Raw genomic sequence first — 18389 nt, forward strand, 5'->3', positions numbered from 1 at the left:
GGAAATGACATAAAGGTGATTCCAAAATTGTCCTGTAGGTCTGTAGAAAAGAGAGCAGTTTGTTCTACATGCTGTGTCAGAAATGTTGTACATACATTTTTCAGAGTCTTGGACAGAGATCCAGGTCCCAGACTCTCCTGAAATTAATCTCCCAGACATTTTGTTATGTTGTTTTCAGTTCTGTAAACTAACACAGGATAACCTTTATGCTATTAAAATTTCTTACAGTCGTGGATCTCTCTTTTATCCTGTTCTTCCCACACCAGACTCTCATCCTATAAAATTAGACCAGCCTTGCAGAAACATGCAGTGGGAGGAAAATGAGTTTGTGCTAGCATATTTCATGTAGTAATCTCATTAGCAGGTAGCTCTGTTATGGGTACATGACCAAGTTGTCTGCATTGCGCTTTCTTGATGCGTTTGTCCTAAACTATCTTCCAACATCTTCATCTCTTGTTCTTTTAATGATGGTGGGTGCATGTTGGTGTCCTCCTGAGCTGGTAGCCTCAGGTAGCTGGTAGGTAAGAAAATCAGTGGAAACAAAAACTTTAATGGAAGTTAGTTTTCTTGTTCCAGGTATTTAATTATGTATAAGCAGATTCTCGGTGCGCAAACCAGCTGTAACTTTTATATTTTATAGAAAAATCTGTATCGCTGAAAGTGCATTGGACCAAAGTGCAAGGAAGCCTGGTGCAACTTGTGTGTACGTAAATGATGGCTGTTAATTCTCCCTGGAATGTTTGTCCCAGCTTTTTGTCTCGGGCTATAGTGCTGGAAGTCAATGAGTGTCTTTGATAAAAGGAGGACTATCACAATCTGTTGTTTAGAAATCAATTAAAATGAGAACTTCAAAGCTTGTAAAAGGGTGGCTGGTATTCTTCTGGGACTGCAGGTTGCAATGAAAGCATGCAGGCTGTGCTACCCCCTAAACAGATCTTTTTATGGCATTTCTGGCACAAGTGAAGAATCCATTATCAGAAAATCCTGTGAGAACTAATGCTAAAAAGACTTCCAGCCTGGCTGACCAGTCCCCTGAGCTGCAGGTAATGCCTGAGTGATGCTTTGAACATATAAAATATTATATAAATGCCACATATTGTTAAGCTTTCTGTTACGTCTCTGTACTGTGGAATATATCCAATTTCACTTGAGCCTTGGGTAGCTTTTCAGTGCTAGTAAACATTGGCATGGCTCAAATTCTACCAGACAGCAGTCTGTAATCCTAGCGAGAGCAAAACTGACTACTGGCTCGCCTGTGCCGCTCATCCCTGGAAGGGTGTTGGGCCAAGCCCAGCTGAGGCTTCTTGCTCTGGTTCCAGAGCCCGGGAGCCCTGGGGCTGGGAGCCACTGGGAGCCCTGGGGTGGGTGAAAGAGGCAGAGGAAAACCCGTGAGTAGAAGGGGGGTTTGAAGCCTTTGATCAAGAGAATAGATTTTTTGGCTGGAGGCGAAGATCTGGTAGGCCTTAGTTGATCTGGTGGAAAATGATCCTTTCTGGAAGAATCAGGTAGTGATTCGGACAGGAAGGTGGGGGTTCTTGCATGAAGGTACTAGCCTGTGGGGCAAGGATGCTGTAAGAACCAACAGCATTAATTTACTTGCCTTTGGCAGATGAAAAACTGAGGTGGGATGGGGTTGAATGGCAGGTGTAATCCTGTAACTGGGAAAGTATGTTTATCCTGGCTTATGAAATGCTTTTTTTTTTTCTCTCCTGTATTCTTTAGTTGTTTAATCTGTGTGTAGGTGTCCTGTAACAAAACATTGCACAAGACTTATGATGTATTTGTGCTGTCACAGGCAGCAAACCTTGTTCCAAGGACTCCCTTTCCAGGGTTTGCAAGAAGGGAGACGCACCTTTTGCCTCTGTGGGAATTGCCTGGTGAAGCCGGAAAGAATCGTGCTGCAGGACAACATCAAATTCCTTCCGGTCTTCTACTGTGTAATGCTGGTTGTGGCCCACCAATTTCCCTGATTTCAGTGAAGCCTTTCGGTATTTACAGAAGCAGGTGGATGGATGTCTTCAAACATCACTAGAAGTTTTCCATTTAATCTGTTGTAAGCGATGCGAGGTGTGAAGTCTAGCATCTCTCCTGGGGTCACGGCAGTGTGGAGTTGCTTTTTTCAAGACAGTTTAAAGATGTTGAAGCTGTCTGGAAAGCTTCAAGTGTTGCAGCGTACAAAGCTGCACTTAAAAATACTCCAGTGGAGACTAACAAAAGCGTTTGCACCAGGGACTTCATTACCGAAAGGTTACTTATATAACTTTCTCCTTCCTTTGTGAGATGCCTGTAACTTTTATCAAGTAAATCATATCCTGAATGTCTTTTAAGATGTCAGCAGGATACAGGACTGAGAAGTGGCCGTAATCCTGAATGTGTGGCGGTTGCTTTGTGAGAATGGGAAGGTTTAATCTGCAGCCAAAGTAGCCTTTCTCTCCTACTTCTCTGATCCTTAGCTTGCATAAGCCACAGCCTGCTGTGCTGCTTTGGAATTTATTTAATAACTCAGTTGTTTGGACATGATTAAAAATTTAATGAATGGAATGAAGCAGTAATAAGATGAACAGCTCATAAAGGGTTTTAGTCTAAAAATACTGTTTCGGCTCAGCTAGTATGATGAAGACTGTGGTGGCAGTCACAGAGAAGTCCACTGCATGAACCTCTTGCAAGTTTTAGTGAGCTATTGCTGAGTGTGAGGCTCCTGTGTCACCTTGCTCTAGTTGATCTTTTAGAGATCATAGCAGGTCCTGTTTTTGCTGCTCGTGTTGCTTTGACTCCCTAGGGTTTCCTCTCTCAGTGCCTGGTGCGTAGCTCCAGAGAAAAGAGGTTTTAGGTTTTTTTAGATGGGATTGCATGTCTAATAGGTGCTGTGTATGTTATTTCCAGCGTGATTGCTCAAAGAGGTTGAGCTTCCATGCTTTGCCTGCTTGCAGGGTTCAAGAGCTGAAGACTGTTTAGATTAAGATTTAGTGTTTTCTTAATAGAAAATGTTCAAGGCGTAAACTGCTGGCAGAAGCTGAGTAGTATTCTCTTCTGTGGCAGACAGGTTAAGGGAACTATCTTAATAAACAGGTTTTGTTCTTTTGCCTTCCTCTCAGCAGCAATAGCATCTGCAGTAGAGAATGCAAGGTTGGGTGGGTGAGTGTGGCTGTTTCTCGCACTTCCCCACCTGAAGTTTAAGTAGAGTTTGCATCTTTGCCCTTAGAGGGTAGATTTGTGTTGCATATAAACAGCATAATTAAAGTAGCATGGAAAAATGGAAGAGGAAAAAAAATATTTTTGAGCTATGTCATGTTGAAATAGTGAAGTGCACCTTTTTTCCTCCTTGTTATTTGCATGTGGAAACCCAACGTGGTATTTCTGTGGCTGCATTTCAGCTCTTTCAATGTGACCTTTCTCAGTGTAGAGTTGTATTATCAAAGCCCAAACATTCAGCTTTTAGATCAGTGTTGTGAAATCTATGCAACGCCTAGGTTTGTCCCATGTAGTGGAGCAAGATTCAGGCCAGTTCCAAGATCTTGAGGTATCTGCTTTATCCTGGTTTAGTCCCAGTCCTTGCTATTCATGGGCTGTGAGTGTCCTTTAAAGCAAAGCCGTGTCTTGTTTCCATGACAATACTTATACAATAGATGGCTTTGTTGTAGCATGTATATATGGATTTTTCATTTGTAATGTCTCTTTGCATCAATTCCTGGTATATTTAAGGTCTCCTTGAAGTACTGGGATCATCATGCTATTCTAGATAGAACTTAAATGAGCATTTCTGGATTGGCACAGTCCTAACCTTTGAGCAAAGCTTCACAGCATCTTGTCTAGCGAGAAGAGTGCACGAGGTGAATTTTTTTCCATTTTGCTGATGAGTCACGTGGAAGGACAGGAACATTCATGGCTTGATAGGTGGTGTCTCCAGGTTTCCCTGCATCCCCCATCTTGTTTTCTTCAACTAGAAGCTGGGGGTTGTTTGGAGCTGTGTACTCATGCTGATGATTGTGGCAGGTTTTTCATCAGTGAAGGATGGCCAGCAGCCACTGCAGCTGGAGACATGCTAAGTGGGTGGCTGGACATTTCTCTCTCCCTCTCAAATCCATAAGTCAGTGCCAAGGTCTCCAAGGTGGAGGTTAGTGATCTAAACTGGCAGGCAGGCTGCAAGTGCCCCTGTAGGGCTCGTCTTGCATGGCTTGGCAGCGTGAGAGGCGTACAGAGCAACCCAGCCACGTCTCATCTCAAAAGTGGACAGAATTACACCCACGTCCTTCAGGCCACATGCGCAGAAGTGACAGGCAAGTCACCTTCTGACTTGAATTGGAGATGTTTACTTCAAGTGACTAGTCTTTATATCACACGCAAAAGAACTCCTCGCTGGAAGTATGCGGGGTGTTTTTATTGATACGCTTTGGTTCTGCGGGCGTCTGGTGGTTCTGTAATGAGCCGATGGATCTGGAAGCAGCAGATGTTCTCCTGGTGGCAGTGACAAGGGGACTGCAGGGGGGCTCTGCTGCAGGCTCCCCCTCAACGCCCAAGTGTCCACCAGCACTAGGTGGGGTCACCTGTGCTTCTGCTTGGCTGGACCATGGAAAGCTCCACGGATGGTGATTCTGCGGGGTCTCGGGGAAGCCCATCAGCACGTTGTACTTCCCTTCTACTGAAGGATATTTTCTGGATACCCACTCTGAACTCTCTAAGTTAGGATTTTTGGCAGCTGCTTTTCTTTTTATTTTTCTTTTTTAAAAAAAACAAACCACACCAAACCCTAGTCTCATGGGCATTTCCCCTCTCACCTTCCCTGCCTGCCTTAACCTTAGCTTGCATAAATGTCCTTTTAATGTCCATCACAGGTTGGGATGTATGAAAGAAAAGATAGGGCAGGTCTGAGCACCCAGATCTACATAATCTACCTTTTAAGTAACAGACAAGGACTTGAAATCAGAGTAAGGTCCCTGAAATCAGAATAAGCTTTTGCTTCAGAATGTATTCAGGCATTGGGGAGATTCCATGTGGGGCTAAAAACTTGTTCGCTGAGATGAGTGCGTGTTATTGCATAGCTTGCAAAACTTGCCACAAGCATAATTTTGCAAGATAGGCACCGGTGAATTCAGGAACCAGGACTGAGCCCTAGGCATGTTTTTGTGACATAATTAGATTACTATTGCCTTGTTTTCTGCAAGGAGGATAAAATTACCTTCTAGATTATTTTTTTTTAATCAGTTATGACCGCAAATTAATAATGAATCTGTAGTGCCAGAAGCAGAAGACTACCTAATTGCTACGGCAGCTCAGTGGACTCTTTCCGTGGTACCATGGCTGAAACGTGTTTGCTTTCTGGGTATTGATAGGAGGTGCCCACGCTGCGAGCTCAGCATTCCTGGTTGCTTTTACTATTGGCCGTTCGATGGTATATATAGCATTTCTCCTTGCCTGTTCTCAAGGGCGCTTCCCCACAAACTGTGTGATATCAGGGATTAGTTCATGTGCTGCTCCCTAAGGGTGATGTCCTGCTCAGTTATGCCTACGGTATTGGCCGTGATGTGGGATCAAGTAAGCAAGCTTCCTAAAGGAGGTACAGAAAGCTAACTGTAAGAGGGAATAAATTAGAAGGAATACATTATGCAGGCAGATGAGAAAGGAAAACAGTCATTTGTCCATGCATCTTTGTGGGAGTGAGCCAGACCTTCTGTGGTTTGAGTGGAAGCTGAAGTAACTGGAATCTGTGAGTTAATGGTTTCTGGCCCTCCTCCTGAGAGAATGGGTTACTCATGGTTTAACCTTGATACTTCTGGGCGCTAACTCCGGCAGTCTTGCTTGAGAAGATGGGTGGGCTGCTGCTTGGAGCAGGAGTGTGGGGTGTGATCCCCTGCGGCCCCTCCAAAGGCTTCTGAAAGCCAGGAGTGAGGGGTGGGGGAGAAGTGTGGAAGCCGCTAGAAGAAAGAAAATCAAGCTGCCTGTGATGCTGGTGGGAAGACTTGGCAGGTCCGTGTGTCTGGGCACAGAGATCAGGCAGTGCTGTAGGTGAGACACGAGGAGCACCAGCAGCGCAGGGATCCCCGCGGGCTTGGGCTGCTGCCCTGTGCTTTGCTACCTGCTGCTTCCAGAGAAGCGGCTGAAAAAAACCTAGGCATGATGTGTTGTGGTGAATGCCTTTCTTCTGCTGAGAAATATTTATTAAAACAGATGTAGTTGGCTACGATTTCTGTTTCTGGGTAATCAGCCAATAGCTAGAGAAGATCAATAAGTGGATAAACAATGTGGTCTCTAAAGTTGGACACGGGGTTTTTTTAAAGAACAAAGAGCGTTCCCTGGCCAGGGACACTCTCCAGCAAAATGCAGAGCGGATCAACGCTGGCACCCACTGTCTAGATGGAATCAGTTCGAATCAGGGTTTGCACGTCTGACACCCTTTTTTCACACGGATCCTTGGCTTTCTGTCTTGGTGTGCACAGTGGAGCAAGCTGCTTCATCTGGGACAGCACCCGAACTCTCTGGGGCTGCAGTTTTGATTCTGCTTTCATTTGGTTCCTGCAGTTGTCTTCTGGTGCTGATAACCACTGCAATATTGCTTTTCTTGGCTTGTCTTTTACGTTACAAAAAGATGCAGGTCTTTGTTTCCCTTGGAATGGTTAACCTCAGTTCAGGGAGGAAGATGGAGAAAACAAATGTAAAACCACCCTCCTCCCTGGGGAAGTTGGTTTTTTTTTCCAAGTTACTCTGCAGCTGTTAAATGCCAGTTCAATGAAGCCTTTAAACATACACTTAAATCCATTCCTGCTAAGCAAAACACTTAACCATATACTTTAAATTAAGCTGTTGTGGCACTGAAAAGCAGCAGGACTAGAGATAAAAGATAAAGCACGTTCTCAAGTACCTCGCTGATTAGGCTGCTGATGCAGGAGAGCATCCCAGGTTGGGAGGGGATGTGAGGACCACTGGTTCTGCAAAGTGAGCACCTACTGGTGTCTGAGCATCTGCCAGTCTGATGTTGTTCTTCAGGGCCTGGCAAAAGATTTCTGTAGCCAGGCTTCAGTATCTGTATCTTCATTCTAGCCAGGCTTCCTCTACTGTGCTCAGCAAGTAACAACATTTATTTGAAAGTATAAAAAAAAATAATAAATGAGCAGTGTAAAGTCCCAAATGTTAAGGATCCCTGCTCGCTGCATCTCTGAAGATAGGAGGGATTGTTTGTTGCTGTATCTCCTGTGATGTTACTGCTTTCATGTTTTGAATCTTTTGCTATTTCTGTAGTGGGATTACTAAATCAAATCTAAAGTAATCCTCTCTCAGCTCACATGGTACTCTTGGAAGTTTCACTGAAGTTGCTGTAGCACATTTCCAGGAAGGTAAATTGAAAACTGAAAATTAATTTCAAAAAAAGCCCTAGAACTACTACCACAAAGATGATGGATGGTGAACCATTCTGGTCTGTTTTTATCCAAAAGTAACTATCTGGCTGTTTTTTAGTGAACAAAAAAATATTAGAGGGGAAAAAATAATTTCCATTTAGCTTTATCTTTGGCTGTGCTGGAAATGAATCATGACATAAAAAAGGATAAAATGAAGTGAAAAAGACACCATTTATTTCCTTTTCTGTAGCACACACTGGACACTTATTCTGAAGGTTAAAACTCTGCTGAATGAAAACAGATTGCACTAAAACACTGGTGAAAGATATTTGAGGGTCATGGAGTATCCCTGTGTACTTGGCCTAAAAGTTATAGATGAAGAGGGGAGAGGACACCGGTCTGCGTGGATCTCCCCGTCCCACTGGCGTTGGCATTTGTGCTGGCCAAAGGCGCGCTGTCGTGCACCGGTGTTGGGGTTGCTTCTGACGCTGTGATGGCAGTCTTGGAGGTGTCCTCTTAAAGAATCCGTTTCTTGCCTTGAATTTCTAGGAAGGCAACAAATACAGTGCAGATTGTCTTAGTGAAATACCGCCCTGCTCAGCCTGGATCTCTAGCAGCAGAGACCTTTCTGTTTATTCCCTTGGAAGTCAAGACATCAACTACCACTGCAAGTGCAGGATAATGGGAAGACAGATGAACAAAGCATCGTGGAGATTAATTTGGAAATGAGCGTGTGGTGATGACTGAGCCAAGTAGTTTAGGTCAATGCTTTTGTTATTTTTCTTGGTCTGTGTAGCATCCTTTTGTTGGGATTTATAAGTTAAGTGTAATCTCACTAAGAAAGGAAAGGAGGAAGGAATTCCAGATGCAGAAGGAATGGCTTGGAGAAATGTGTCTCTGCAGAGCCGGTGAAAGTAGCTAGTGCTGTGGCTCACCAGTGGTTTTGAAAGCACAGTTATATCAAAATTGATTCTTGGACTCTGAGCTAAAAGAGACTATAAATTCAGTCTGCACAGACTCTGCTCTGGTGAGTTATGTTTCTTGCTTACGTGGCAGGAAGGATTAAAATTGCAGTGATCTCATTCAGGGAGCACCAAAGCAGCAGAAGTGACATCTCCATGCTGATCGGTGAAGGAGGAGCGCGCAGAACTGGGTGGCAGGTGTGGCTGCCCAGCAGAGGAGCTGGGCTGGGCCTGGTGGACCGTGTGTAACTTGGAAATTCACCTGGAGGACTGAGAGTCCTCAGCGAGTCTGGGTCAGACTGTAAAACCTGGGCTAAGCTGACATTTATCCCAGCTATAATAATGTGTGTCAGAAATATCTGGAATGGTTTCCTCGTTGCATCTTGGTTTTTTGGAAACGCTTTCTGCACAATTGTTCTGTATTCACAGAACAAACCAAGACCTTTATCTTGATCTAAATGGGGCCTTAAGCCCAGTCCTGCCAGTCTAGCTGGGTTTTTATCTTGACAGTTGGTGCGCTGGAGGCAAAAACCGCTGTGGACTCAGAATGCTGTCTTCTGTTACGCTGTAGCCACAGAAGGAACAACCCTTGCTTGGGTCATTTAATTTCAAATAAAGCAAAATGGTGCATTTGAAGCACCAAAACAATATCTGGAAACATCTGAATCTGTTCTGTAAAGCTCTTTCACGCATGCGGAGAGAAGTCTTGCCCAGGTTGTTTGCTGAATTTAAGTAGAACTGATAGGTTTATGATTCTGGTAGGCAGTTGAGTAAAAATTTAGTAAGCCAGCTGAGAAGTTGAGAAAATTTGTGAAGCTATGTTTTAAGCATATCAAATATGCATAATCTCATTAAAAGTGGTCTGTCTTCCTAACTCACACAGCTGCTTAGACTGCACTGTGCCCAAAATAATTGAAGGGCTGTTCAAGAAGATTTTACAAGATTGTAGGATATATTTACACAGTAACAACCTCTACAAACTTAGGAAGTGTGTATTTAGAGATGGATAGGAAGAATACATTTTCCATTAAATGCCTTTTGCAATGAAAAATTTTCAAGGAATTAAAAACTCCCCTTCAATTAAAAAAAAAAAAAAGCCAAAATCACCATACCTTTGGCTAGATCTTCAGCTACTCTAAGTTAGTGTTCAAGGAAAAATCTACACAGACATGAGTGGCCCAATTCTGAGCTGTGATTAAAGCAAGCCTAGTGGTACCCACATCTGTGTAAATTTCTCCTTTAAAATTAGGTTAGTCCTGTAAAAAAAAAAAATTATATATAGTTAAGAAAGCTAATTATAGCACTGAGTCAAAATTCTTGAGCGTATTCGCTGTCCCCTCCTGCATTCTTTCTAGTACGACAGCAGCTTTCATGGACCAGATCAGGCTCTGATGGTGAACGTGGCTGAGAACTTGGCATTAGGAGTTGCTTCTTTGAAAACGTTGTTGTGTTTGCTGTTGGGGGTGTGTGTTTAGGGGGTCTGTGTAGACCTGAGCTGCAGGAATGCATGGTTGTAGTTAGGAGCAAGTGTTTGGCCAAGAGCCCCTGTGCCCTTTGACCCCGCGGGGTTCGCATCCAGTGGCTGGGTTGCTTAAGGATGTCTCGTGGTAGCGGTGCGGGACCTTATTTGCAAAGATGCTTGGAATGGTTGCCCAGGGCCAGCAGCAGCAGCAAACAATGTTTTAACACGTCATGCAGGAGATAGCTGCCCCTCTGGAGTTAAGTCTGTCTTAAGGATAAATTGCCTCTTCAGATCCCCGTGTGTTGCTGAAGCAGCTGATGACCTTGCTCTTGCTCTGTCTTGCTGCTGGGCGTGTGGTCTGAGTTCGCTGCCCCAGAATCTTATTTGCATCTGTTTCTCTCTAGCATCTGCAAGGGCACTTACTCATGAGAAATTACATTTGAACATACCAGTAAACTGGTGAATTGTGCTTATCCTCTCTGGCTAGGATCCATTCATCCTCTGAAAAGCATTTGCATTCTGCTCGACGGGAGGGGGGGGGGGGGGGCGGTGTTGAAATAGCCCTTTTACTTTTTTTCGTGGACCTCCTTTGGAGGTTCCACTGTGAATCTTGTGGATGATGCCTTGAAGTTTGAAGGGTTTTCTGGTGCTTGGACTAGACGAGAGATCTTTCAGCCTAAATTTATTGAGGATTCTAACTGTACTTCAGTGTCTGAAAAACTGCAATTCACTGACATTATAACTGCAGCAGATAAACAACTTTGTCGTAAGAGAATACCAGGAATAGAGCATTATGCTTGGATTTCAGCGGCCTTTTTCAGTCCTAGTTTTGGCTGCTGGAATGGTCCAGAAGCAGTTGCATGTGTGCCTACAGGTCTGGGGATTTTTATCCTATTTTTTTCTGTCTTGCTGGGAGCTCCGCCATAACGAGCGATGTGCCATCCCCAACTAAGCACAGCAGCGGTTGCGAAGGGCCGTGGTCTCTGCTGAGGCTCAGAGGTGCCGGTGCAACCTGCGCGGTGTGTTAATGCCACACAAACAAGACGTTATAGCCTGGGGTGTTCCTATCACCATCACTTGCCATCTGTCACTGGGAAGCCTGTGCCTGCCCCTGCCTTCTGCTTGCTCGGGTGGCTGGCTGTGCTGGGACAGCAGATGGCCGGGGGAGAGAAGAGCTGGCATGTGTATTTGTCTGACTTTGTCTTTCAAGTTTCATGAGTTAGAGACTGCAGGTTTCAGCTCTGCTGAGAAAACCTGACAGCACAAGACCCCAAGTCCTGAATGGGTCTAAAAGCTGAAGGGTCCTCTCGAGCAGGCCTGCAGCGCCATCCTGCCCTTTCCTTAAGTGCCAACGACCCATTGCACTTAACTCCTGTTCTCACCTGTGTTAAATTTCAGTTTGGAAGGTTTTTTTTAAAAAAAATATTTGTAATGAAAATAAGTGTTCGTGATGTAAAGCCCCAAGCCCCTTGACTAAAGCATCTGAAATGCTCAGTAATACATGTTGTAAAGTTAACCGGCTTTTCTTAGCAGCTTTCCAAATAAATGCTGAGCTGATGCTGCATGTACAAGAGCAGTGAGCTGCCCCAATGCTGGTTACATTAATTCTTGGTTTCCTTTATCTTCCTGCCCATGTTTTCTTTAGATCCTCCTCCTTTAATTGCTCTAACTGCTCCTGCTGCTAAAAGTCAGGTTGTAAAAATGAAGGAACCTGCAGCAAAGTTGAAATCCAGTGTATGACCAGGCAAATGCCCAGGAAACGTGCCTGCTAGGTTTTTGAACAAAGCGTTAAATTTTTACCACTATGGTTCTGGTAACCGCATACTTCCTTAAGAAAACAGAGTCAACAAAGACCCATGAGGCAGATGTGTGGGAACTCCACTCCTTTTCTATTACATATATATATATACATATATATATATATATATATATACACAGTGTTTGTACTCTTAAGTCCTGTTGTCCCGGGATGTTGGGGATGTTTCTGTGGCTGATGAAGGTGCTGAGATCTACGTGAGGTGGAGACCAGCCTCTCCCCGCTGTGACGTGAGGTTTGCAAAACCCTCTCAGTCGCTGCCTTTCTGCTGGTTTTCCTCCAGCTTGGCTGGCTGCGCGGATGTGAGGAAACTTGTGGGAAACACTGGGGAGGATCCTGCTCAGGAATAAAGGGGTGAAACAGAAAACTTGGCCAAGAGCATGTGAGGAAAGTGTGTCTTGATAGCGAGAGGCATTACGCCAATAGCTGCCTCCCCAGGGAGGTGGTGGAAACTGTCACTTCGGGTGTTTAGAGTGAGACTAAACAAATCACAAGTAAGTGTACAGTGGGGAATAAGCTGGCACTTGCCAGGGGACACTGGCTGACCTAATAGGATTTTGCATCCTGCAATGTATTTGTCTCTTAATAATAGTATGTAGTAAAACACATCCTGACAAAAGCAATGGGTGTTTTAAAGCTTTGCTTTGAATTCGGGCTCATTCTTTTTTTCATGTACTGCTTTGCACATTCCAACAAAATCTGGTAACTTGCGTTCTCTTTCCAGCTGATGATGCTTGTGGAGGGACTTTGCGGGGACAGAGTGGAATTATCTCAAGCCCTCATTTTCCTTTGGAGTACGGCAGTAACGCGGACTGCACGTGGACTATCCTTGCTGAACCTGGAGACACTATTGCTCTGGTTTTCATGGATTTTCAGCTGGAAGATGGATACGATGTTTTAGAAGTTGCTGGAACGGAGGGATCTTCACCCTGGTAGGTTGCTGCTGGCCATACTTCGTTATTATCTGTATAGTCGTGTCGTACCTGCTGGTGTTTGTGTGCGTAGATCCAGACTTCACAGGGTGTTGGGAGTGAAGAGGGTTTGTGCCAGAATGAGGGTAGTTCCTGGTTATCCCCAGGCACAGGTTGTTGCTGCCTTCTAATGAAACTCCCTGGGATGCTTATTTGCTTGGTAAACTTTGCAGTGGCTGTTTTAATCTACTTTAAATCATATTCTCTGCAATAAGATTTCATAGTTTAGTTGGTTAGAAGAAATAAAGAATTAAAAAAAAAAAAAACTCACCACGGAAGACCCAATACTTCAAAACCCAGGAAACCCTGCTCAAACCTTGTTTTTCCTGAATTGTTTTCTGATTATTGCTAAATATGTTGCTGACAGGTTGGCTTTACTGTTAATGAACTTTTGGCAAATGTTTCTAGAGACAGTCTGTCCTTTAGACAGAAGGCTGCGTATAGAATTTCAATACCTCTCTCATCCCATCGTTAGAGCACTGCTTTCAGAAATATTGCTTTTATGTATAATAAATGCCACACTGATATTTTTTTTCCCCCAGATATAAAAGAGCTACCCAAATGATCAGTGCTGTGTAGTCTGAAGTGAGAGCTTCCAGAAGGAATGTGATGTATTGCTTATGTTGCTTTTACAGCAAAGGACACCTCTGCCTCTAGTCAATCTAGACACTGTGATCTTCTGCATTGTGGTAGCACTTAACAAATGGTTAGAAGTCCTAACTAGCAGCAAATGGAAGGGAGTAGTCTTAAACCCAACATCCCTCCAGAAGGGAAGAATTAAGCGTTTGAAATAATTAGGTGTTGCCTGGGATTATCAGCAGGAAGTTAAATTACAATTATTTATGAGGATTCTATCACAGCCACAAATAACATTCATTTAAGTGATTTATACTTGCCTGGCAATTATGGGGGAATAGGATTTGAATGTCTAGAATGTATTGATGTGAGAGAGCTTGCCATTTACCATGTACCAGTTGTTTACTGTGCCCAGGACCCCTTTGAAAATTAGATGTCGCTGTTTCGTGGAAAAAAACCCTTGTTTATTAGCATGCATTAATATTTTAGGGCACTGTTAGATTTTAGCCATTACGTACTGCAGTGAGGATCAGTCATCTGTGGTGTGTGGTAAAGATGAATGTCGCTAGTTAAGAAACATTATTCAGCCTGGAGTTGTTGCCACTGCAGTGCTGTGCCTTGTCATATCAAAAATACAACAATGCCTGTCAGAGTGAACTGCTGGGGGGAAAAAAATAAATTAGTAAACTCCCCATAAATACAGCATGGTAGACCTTTAAAAATGGCAAATGTGTCTTAGAAAATTAAGCCCTTTGACTTTCAGTAGCACACGTACATGCACATGGATTCTTTTTAAAAAAGGAGATTTAGTAGCTATGGAGTTTTGAAGTTACAGACATGGGTTTGGGGGCCTTGTCAGAGGGAATAATGATGTATTTGCTTTCCTCCTTCCCCCTTGCCCCCCAGGTGCCCATGTGCTGCATCTTTAATGATGCCTTTCTTTCAAATGGATTTTCACTGGGAGTTGGATGAACTCTGCAAGCTGTAGCAGCAGTGGACTCCCGTTTGAATCGGCTGGTGGAGCAGCCCAGGTGAGCTGCGCTGTGTTAATGAGTGAAACAGGTCACACAAACACATTGCAGCCGGAAGAAGCTGTTCCTGCATTTCGAGGTTCATCCTGCATTTTTATAGTCCCGTGAAATACACATGGGCGAGATAAACATGGCAGTCAATTCAAAGGGATCTCATTTAGTATTCGTGAGAAGGAAACTTTTCAGTCCCATAAACAGAATTACAAAGAGTCTTGTTTTGAATTGCATTTTTCAAAGCCAGCCTTCACAACTCAAAGCTTGGTAATTAAATTCAGATGACTCATTTTTCCCATTTTTTAATAATTTTTGTCCATAGGGGGAAAAAACTGGAGCTCCTATCTCCTCTTTAAACATGTTGATATGATTCAGCTTGAAAATATAGCTAAAACCCTTCCCCCCCCCCCCAAACCTAGTTTTAATTATTTGTAATGTGGCAGAGAGACTAGTGACCAAATAAACCATTCTATTGAAGTATCTTGCAGCTAAATATTTCATTTCCTAAGCACTATAAATAGTTTTAATCTTGTCCAGAGATGTACTCAAAAAAAAAACAACCCCAACCAAAACTAAATTTCATCTGGAGTGTAATTTGTACGTGTTTTCAAGCTGTGGAATGTTATCTAACGATGGTGTTTATGAGACCACAGCAGCAGTACAGCTCAGCGCAGCAAGCAGGCTTACTAAAAATCTCCTGTGTGGTCATTTACCCTCCCCTCTTTAAAAATAGATGCTGCTTTGCTTTTTTATGAGCCGGGTTCCCTTAACCCTCCTGCCTTGGGCGGTCGCCCCGGCTGGATCAGCCGCGCTGCACGCTGATCTCGGCGCGCACAACTGCTCCCTGGGGAATCCCCCAACGGGTTGCGTTTGGTCCTTGACCTGCTGGATGCAAATCCTGCAGTAAGGTCTTGAAAGGGAAAGGGCATCGCAGGTCTAAGCATCCATACGTCAAGCCGAGCAATAGAGCTGAGTAGCTATTTGAGACGTATTAATAAAATAACACATTTACAGCTCTTCTAACCGCTATCGTGGTTTCTCTCAGGAGAGCTTGGGCCTAGATTTCCTTGACAGGTGAGAAATAAAACTCTACTGAGCGAAGAAGAGGAAGGGGAAAAAAAGTAGCAGTATGAAAAAGAGCCTGTCAGATTGGAAATGACAATGGGGGGGGTCTCCAGGCTAAAAAGAAAAATGGGAAGGATGGCAGTAGCTGCCCTGTTCTCCTTGGAGGTTAGCTGGAGTGGCCATCCTTATCACATCCGTATCGCATCCCTTCTCTACAAGGATGCACTGGAACTGGAGCAGGATACGCAGTGATGTGGTCTCTTGCATCGTTATCCCCAGACTTTTTCTTGTCTTCAAGGCTTGGGGTTCTTTCCCCCCTTATTTTCTACTAGCTCTGAGGGATCTGAAAGAACTAATTAATTTTTTCTCTATAATTACATGTAAAAAAAGAAACCCCCTGCAAGCAGCTTGGGCTGCAGCCCTCAAGGCGACTGAGCTCTGCTGATCATGTGCTTTGTGTCAGTGTCTGCTCGGAGCAGACTAAATCCCTTGGCTAACACCTCTCAGGAATATCTGTTGATTATGGCTGTTGTGGTACCCACTTTAAAGCTTTATTTGGTGGCAAGCATCCCCGTGGGTGCTCAGCTATGCTGAAAATACCAAAGTGTTTCAAGCTGAGCACCTAAACCATCCCAAGACTGTGATGATAAGGAAACCTCCAAGGTGGTCCTGGCTGGCACTGAACCTGCTCTGGGGCAGATGCCTCCCAGCCTCAGCTTCCCTTTAACAGCTCGGGGGTTGCTCTGAAGCTTTGGGTAGGGTTCGACTTGGTGTAAAATACTGTCTTTGATCCCCTGCCTGTTCTTCCGTGAGTCCTTAGAGAAGTTGCTTGGGGGATGCCTGGGGTGACAGGATGGGGACTCCAGCAGGGGTGGTGGGAGCCTGGGTACCACAGCTCAGGACTGGTGGCCGTACCCTCCTGTCGTACCTCCATGCCTGCCCTGCCCCCCCCCCCCCCCCCCCAAAAGGTTTAGAGGAAGGAGCAGTGTGTGGTGCAGCAATTGCGTGGCTGCACTCTGAGCACACTTCAGAGGGGGTAACTTTTTACTTTGCCTGTGGTGGAAGAGGTCTGGATTTCCCGTGTTTGTGCCTGGCTGCTGCAGTTTACATGCAGACAACGAAAATGGGGTTGTCTGTCTCTTGCACTTCTGTCATCTGTTTAGATCCCACCTAGCTGGTCTGGGACCTGTATCTAATATTAGGTGTAATGGCTTGGATTACAATTATTAAAGCATTATGGTGCCGTTGTCAGAGAAGGTGGTGATGGAGGAGATGACTAATAATCCAGTTTATTTGTGTGTGTTTACAGGGATTGACTAAGATCAAATGTGCTTTTTGCTGGGTATGATGCAGATATTTAGAAAAGAAGGTTTTTGCAGCCATTCCAATACAGCTGAAGCGGGCAGAATAGGTAAAAGATCAAAGCCTTGTTCACAGGCTATGCAGAGCCGCCTGCAACTAAGTTTCTCTAGAGCAGGGATCTTCAAAGTTGTGGAAACGTAGGAAGACGGTCTAATATTTGCCATATAAAAAGCTTATTTTGTGCTGTTGATTTGGAAGACCGGGAGAAAGTGGAGATGCTGTAAGCTTCAGCCCATCTGCTGACCAGGTCAGTGGCTAGCGATAGCCTTTCCCCTCAGACGATGTGTGGGGCTCCATAGCTGTTCATTCCACTGATGAAACTAGAAACCTCTGCTCCTGCCAGATGAATTAATTCTATGAGATAAATCTTAACAAGTATCTCGTTTGTCTGTGACAGCCTGTCTGGCATGTTTTGAAGTTCATTAGATGTTTCTAATTTTCCGATGGGACGTTTACTTTGAGGTGCAGATGACTTCTTTAATAATGAAGCTTTTCAAATCCTTCATAACTATGTTGCGTTTTGCAGCTGCGTATGGTAGATTATCGGAATCCAAATTGGTCAGAGAGACTGGGATTTTAGTTGGGAAAGGTGCTCCTGTTGCTGTTACATAGTCATATGATGGTTTTTTCAGATCAAAAAATACTTCAGTATGTGAAGGTTCAGAACCTTTTTGAGTTGTTTTTTAGCCTTGTATTAGGTTCTAGTGTAGCAATTAACCTCTTGCCCTCCATAACCTCATTTCACATAATCTTTTTGCTTGAACCGGGCTGCAACAGAATGTTACCTGGCAAAGCACCTCATAGTCCTGCACTGAGAAGTTGTATGGTGACCTGGGAATATGATTTGCTTTTGTATTCCTTCGTTTGCCACTGGATCCTTGGGTTTCTGTCCAAATGTTGAGCCTGTTTAGCCTGACCTATAAAATCCCACCCTAATTTGGGAATGGAAAGTGCTACAGCTGCTTTATCGATTTCCTTGGAGCAATCCAGGCTGTGTCCACCCTTCTGAATGACAAACCAGTAATGGTGCATTTCTTCTTGAACTTAATTAGGTTTCTTTATTCTTTATTTACTGAATGTGGCTACATTTTTTAAAATTCACATGCTTATCTTCAAAAGAAATGAAGCTGCCACTCACTCCCTTATTTATTTATTATTATTATTTTTAAATCTGGTTCATGGACCTTTAGAAACTGCTTTCTCCTCAACTTCCTTAATTCTATATTTTGTTCCAAGAGGACATGAGCACATACTGAATTGCTGTATTAATGCAGAGTCTTGGGTCGTTGGTATTTTTCTTCCCGATGATCCTCCTCTTGACTTAATTATTCCACGTTCTGGAACAGAAGTCTTATTTTAGCAGGGGGGGTTGCATCATCTGTCAAGTTGCCCCTCTGCTGCCCTCCCACTCTTTGAGCCTTCCCCAGTGCTTTCCCCCGTGAAACGTTTCCCCCCTTCCTGTTAATAATCCCGTGCGAAGCAAATGCAGTGGGAGAAGCAAGGCTGCAAGTAACTGCCAAATCGATGGAGTTTATTTCTGTCTGAATCTGGTTCCTCCTCTTCAGTGTCTCATCTTCATTTTGCCTTTTCAGCCTTGGAGCTATGTTTTGCATGTCTGTCTGGCACAAATGTTTTCCTTCTCCTCCTTAGGGCTGTTTTTGCACTGAATTTTGGTAGAATTTGGGTTTAGCTTTGTCTCTTGATTTCCTAGAAGTGGGGGAGCATGCCTTAACGTGTACGTGTGTGCTATTTGGCATTACTTTTCTAGCACAACTGTGCCTGATGTGAAGGCAACGCAGGCATCTTGCTCTGCTTCAGC

General features: G+C 44.1%; 1 protein-coding gene across 3 annotated transcripts in view; it reads left to right on the plus strand.

Moving 5' to 3' along the window:
* Positions 1–18389, plus strand: part of LOC130146744 (CUB and sushi domain-containing protein 1-like) — an 83655-nt gene that overhangs the window by 26632 nt on the left and 38634 nt on the right. For 2 of the 3 annotated variants that reach the window (XR_008820994.1, XR_008820993.1), the window contains 2 exons: positions 12296–12503; positions 14025–14149. Coding sequence is in view for 1 of the 3 variants with exons in the window: in XM_056333217.1 (XP_056189192.1) it covers positions 12296–12503 (208 nt within the window). In the remaining 2 variants the exon portion in view is untranslated. The remainder of the gene's footprint in view (positions 1–12295; positions 12504–14024; positions 14150–18389) is intronic. The other variant, XM_056333217.1, reaches the window with a different exon arrangement.

This window comes from Falco biarmicus, chromosome 3, assembly GCF_023638135.1.
Source record: "Falco biarmicus isolate bFalBia1 chromosome 3, bFalBia1.pri, whole genome shotgun sequence".
In the NCBI taxonomy this organism is placed as follows: Eukaryota; Metazoa; Chordata; class Aves; order Falconiformes; family Falconidae; genus Falco; species Falco biarmicus.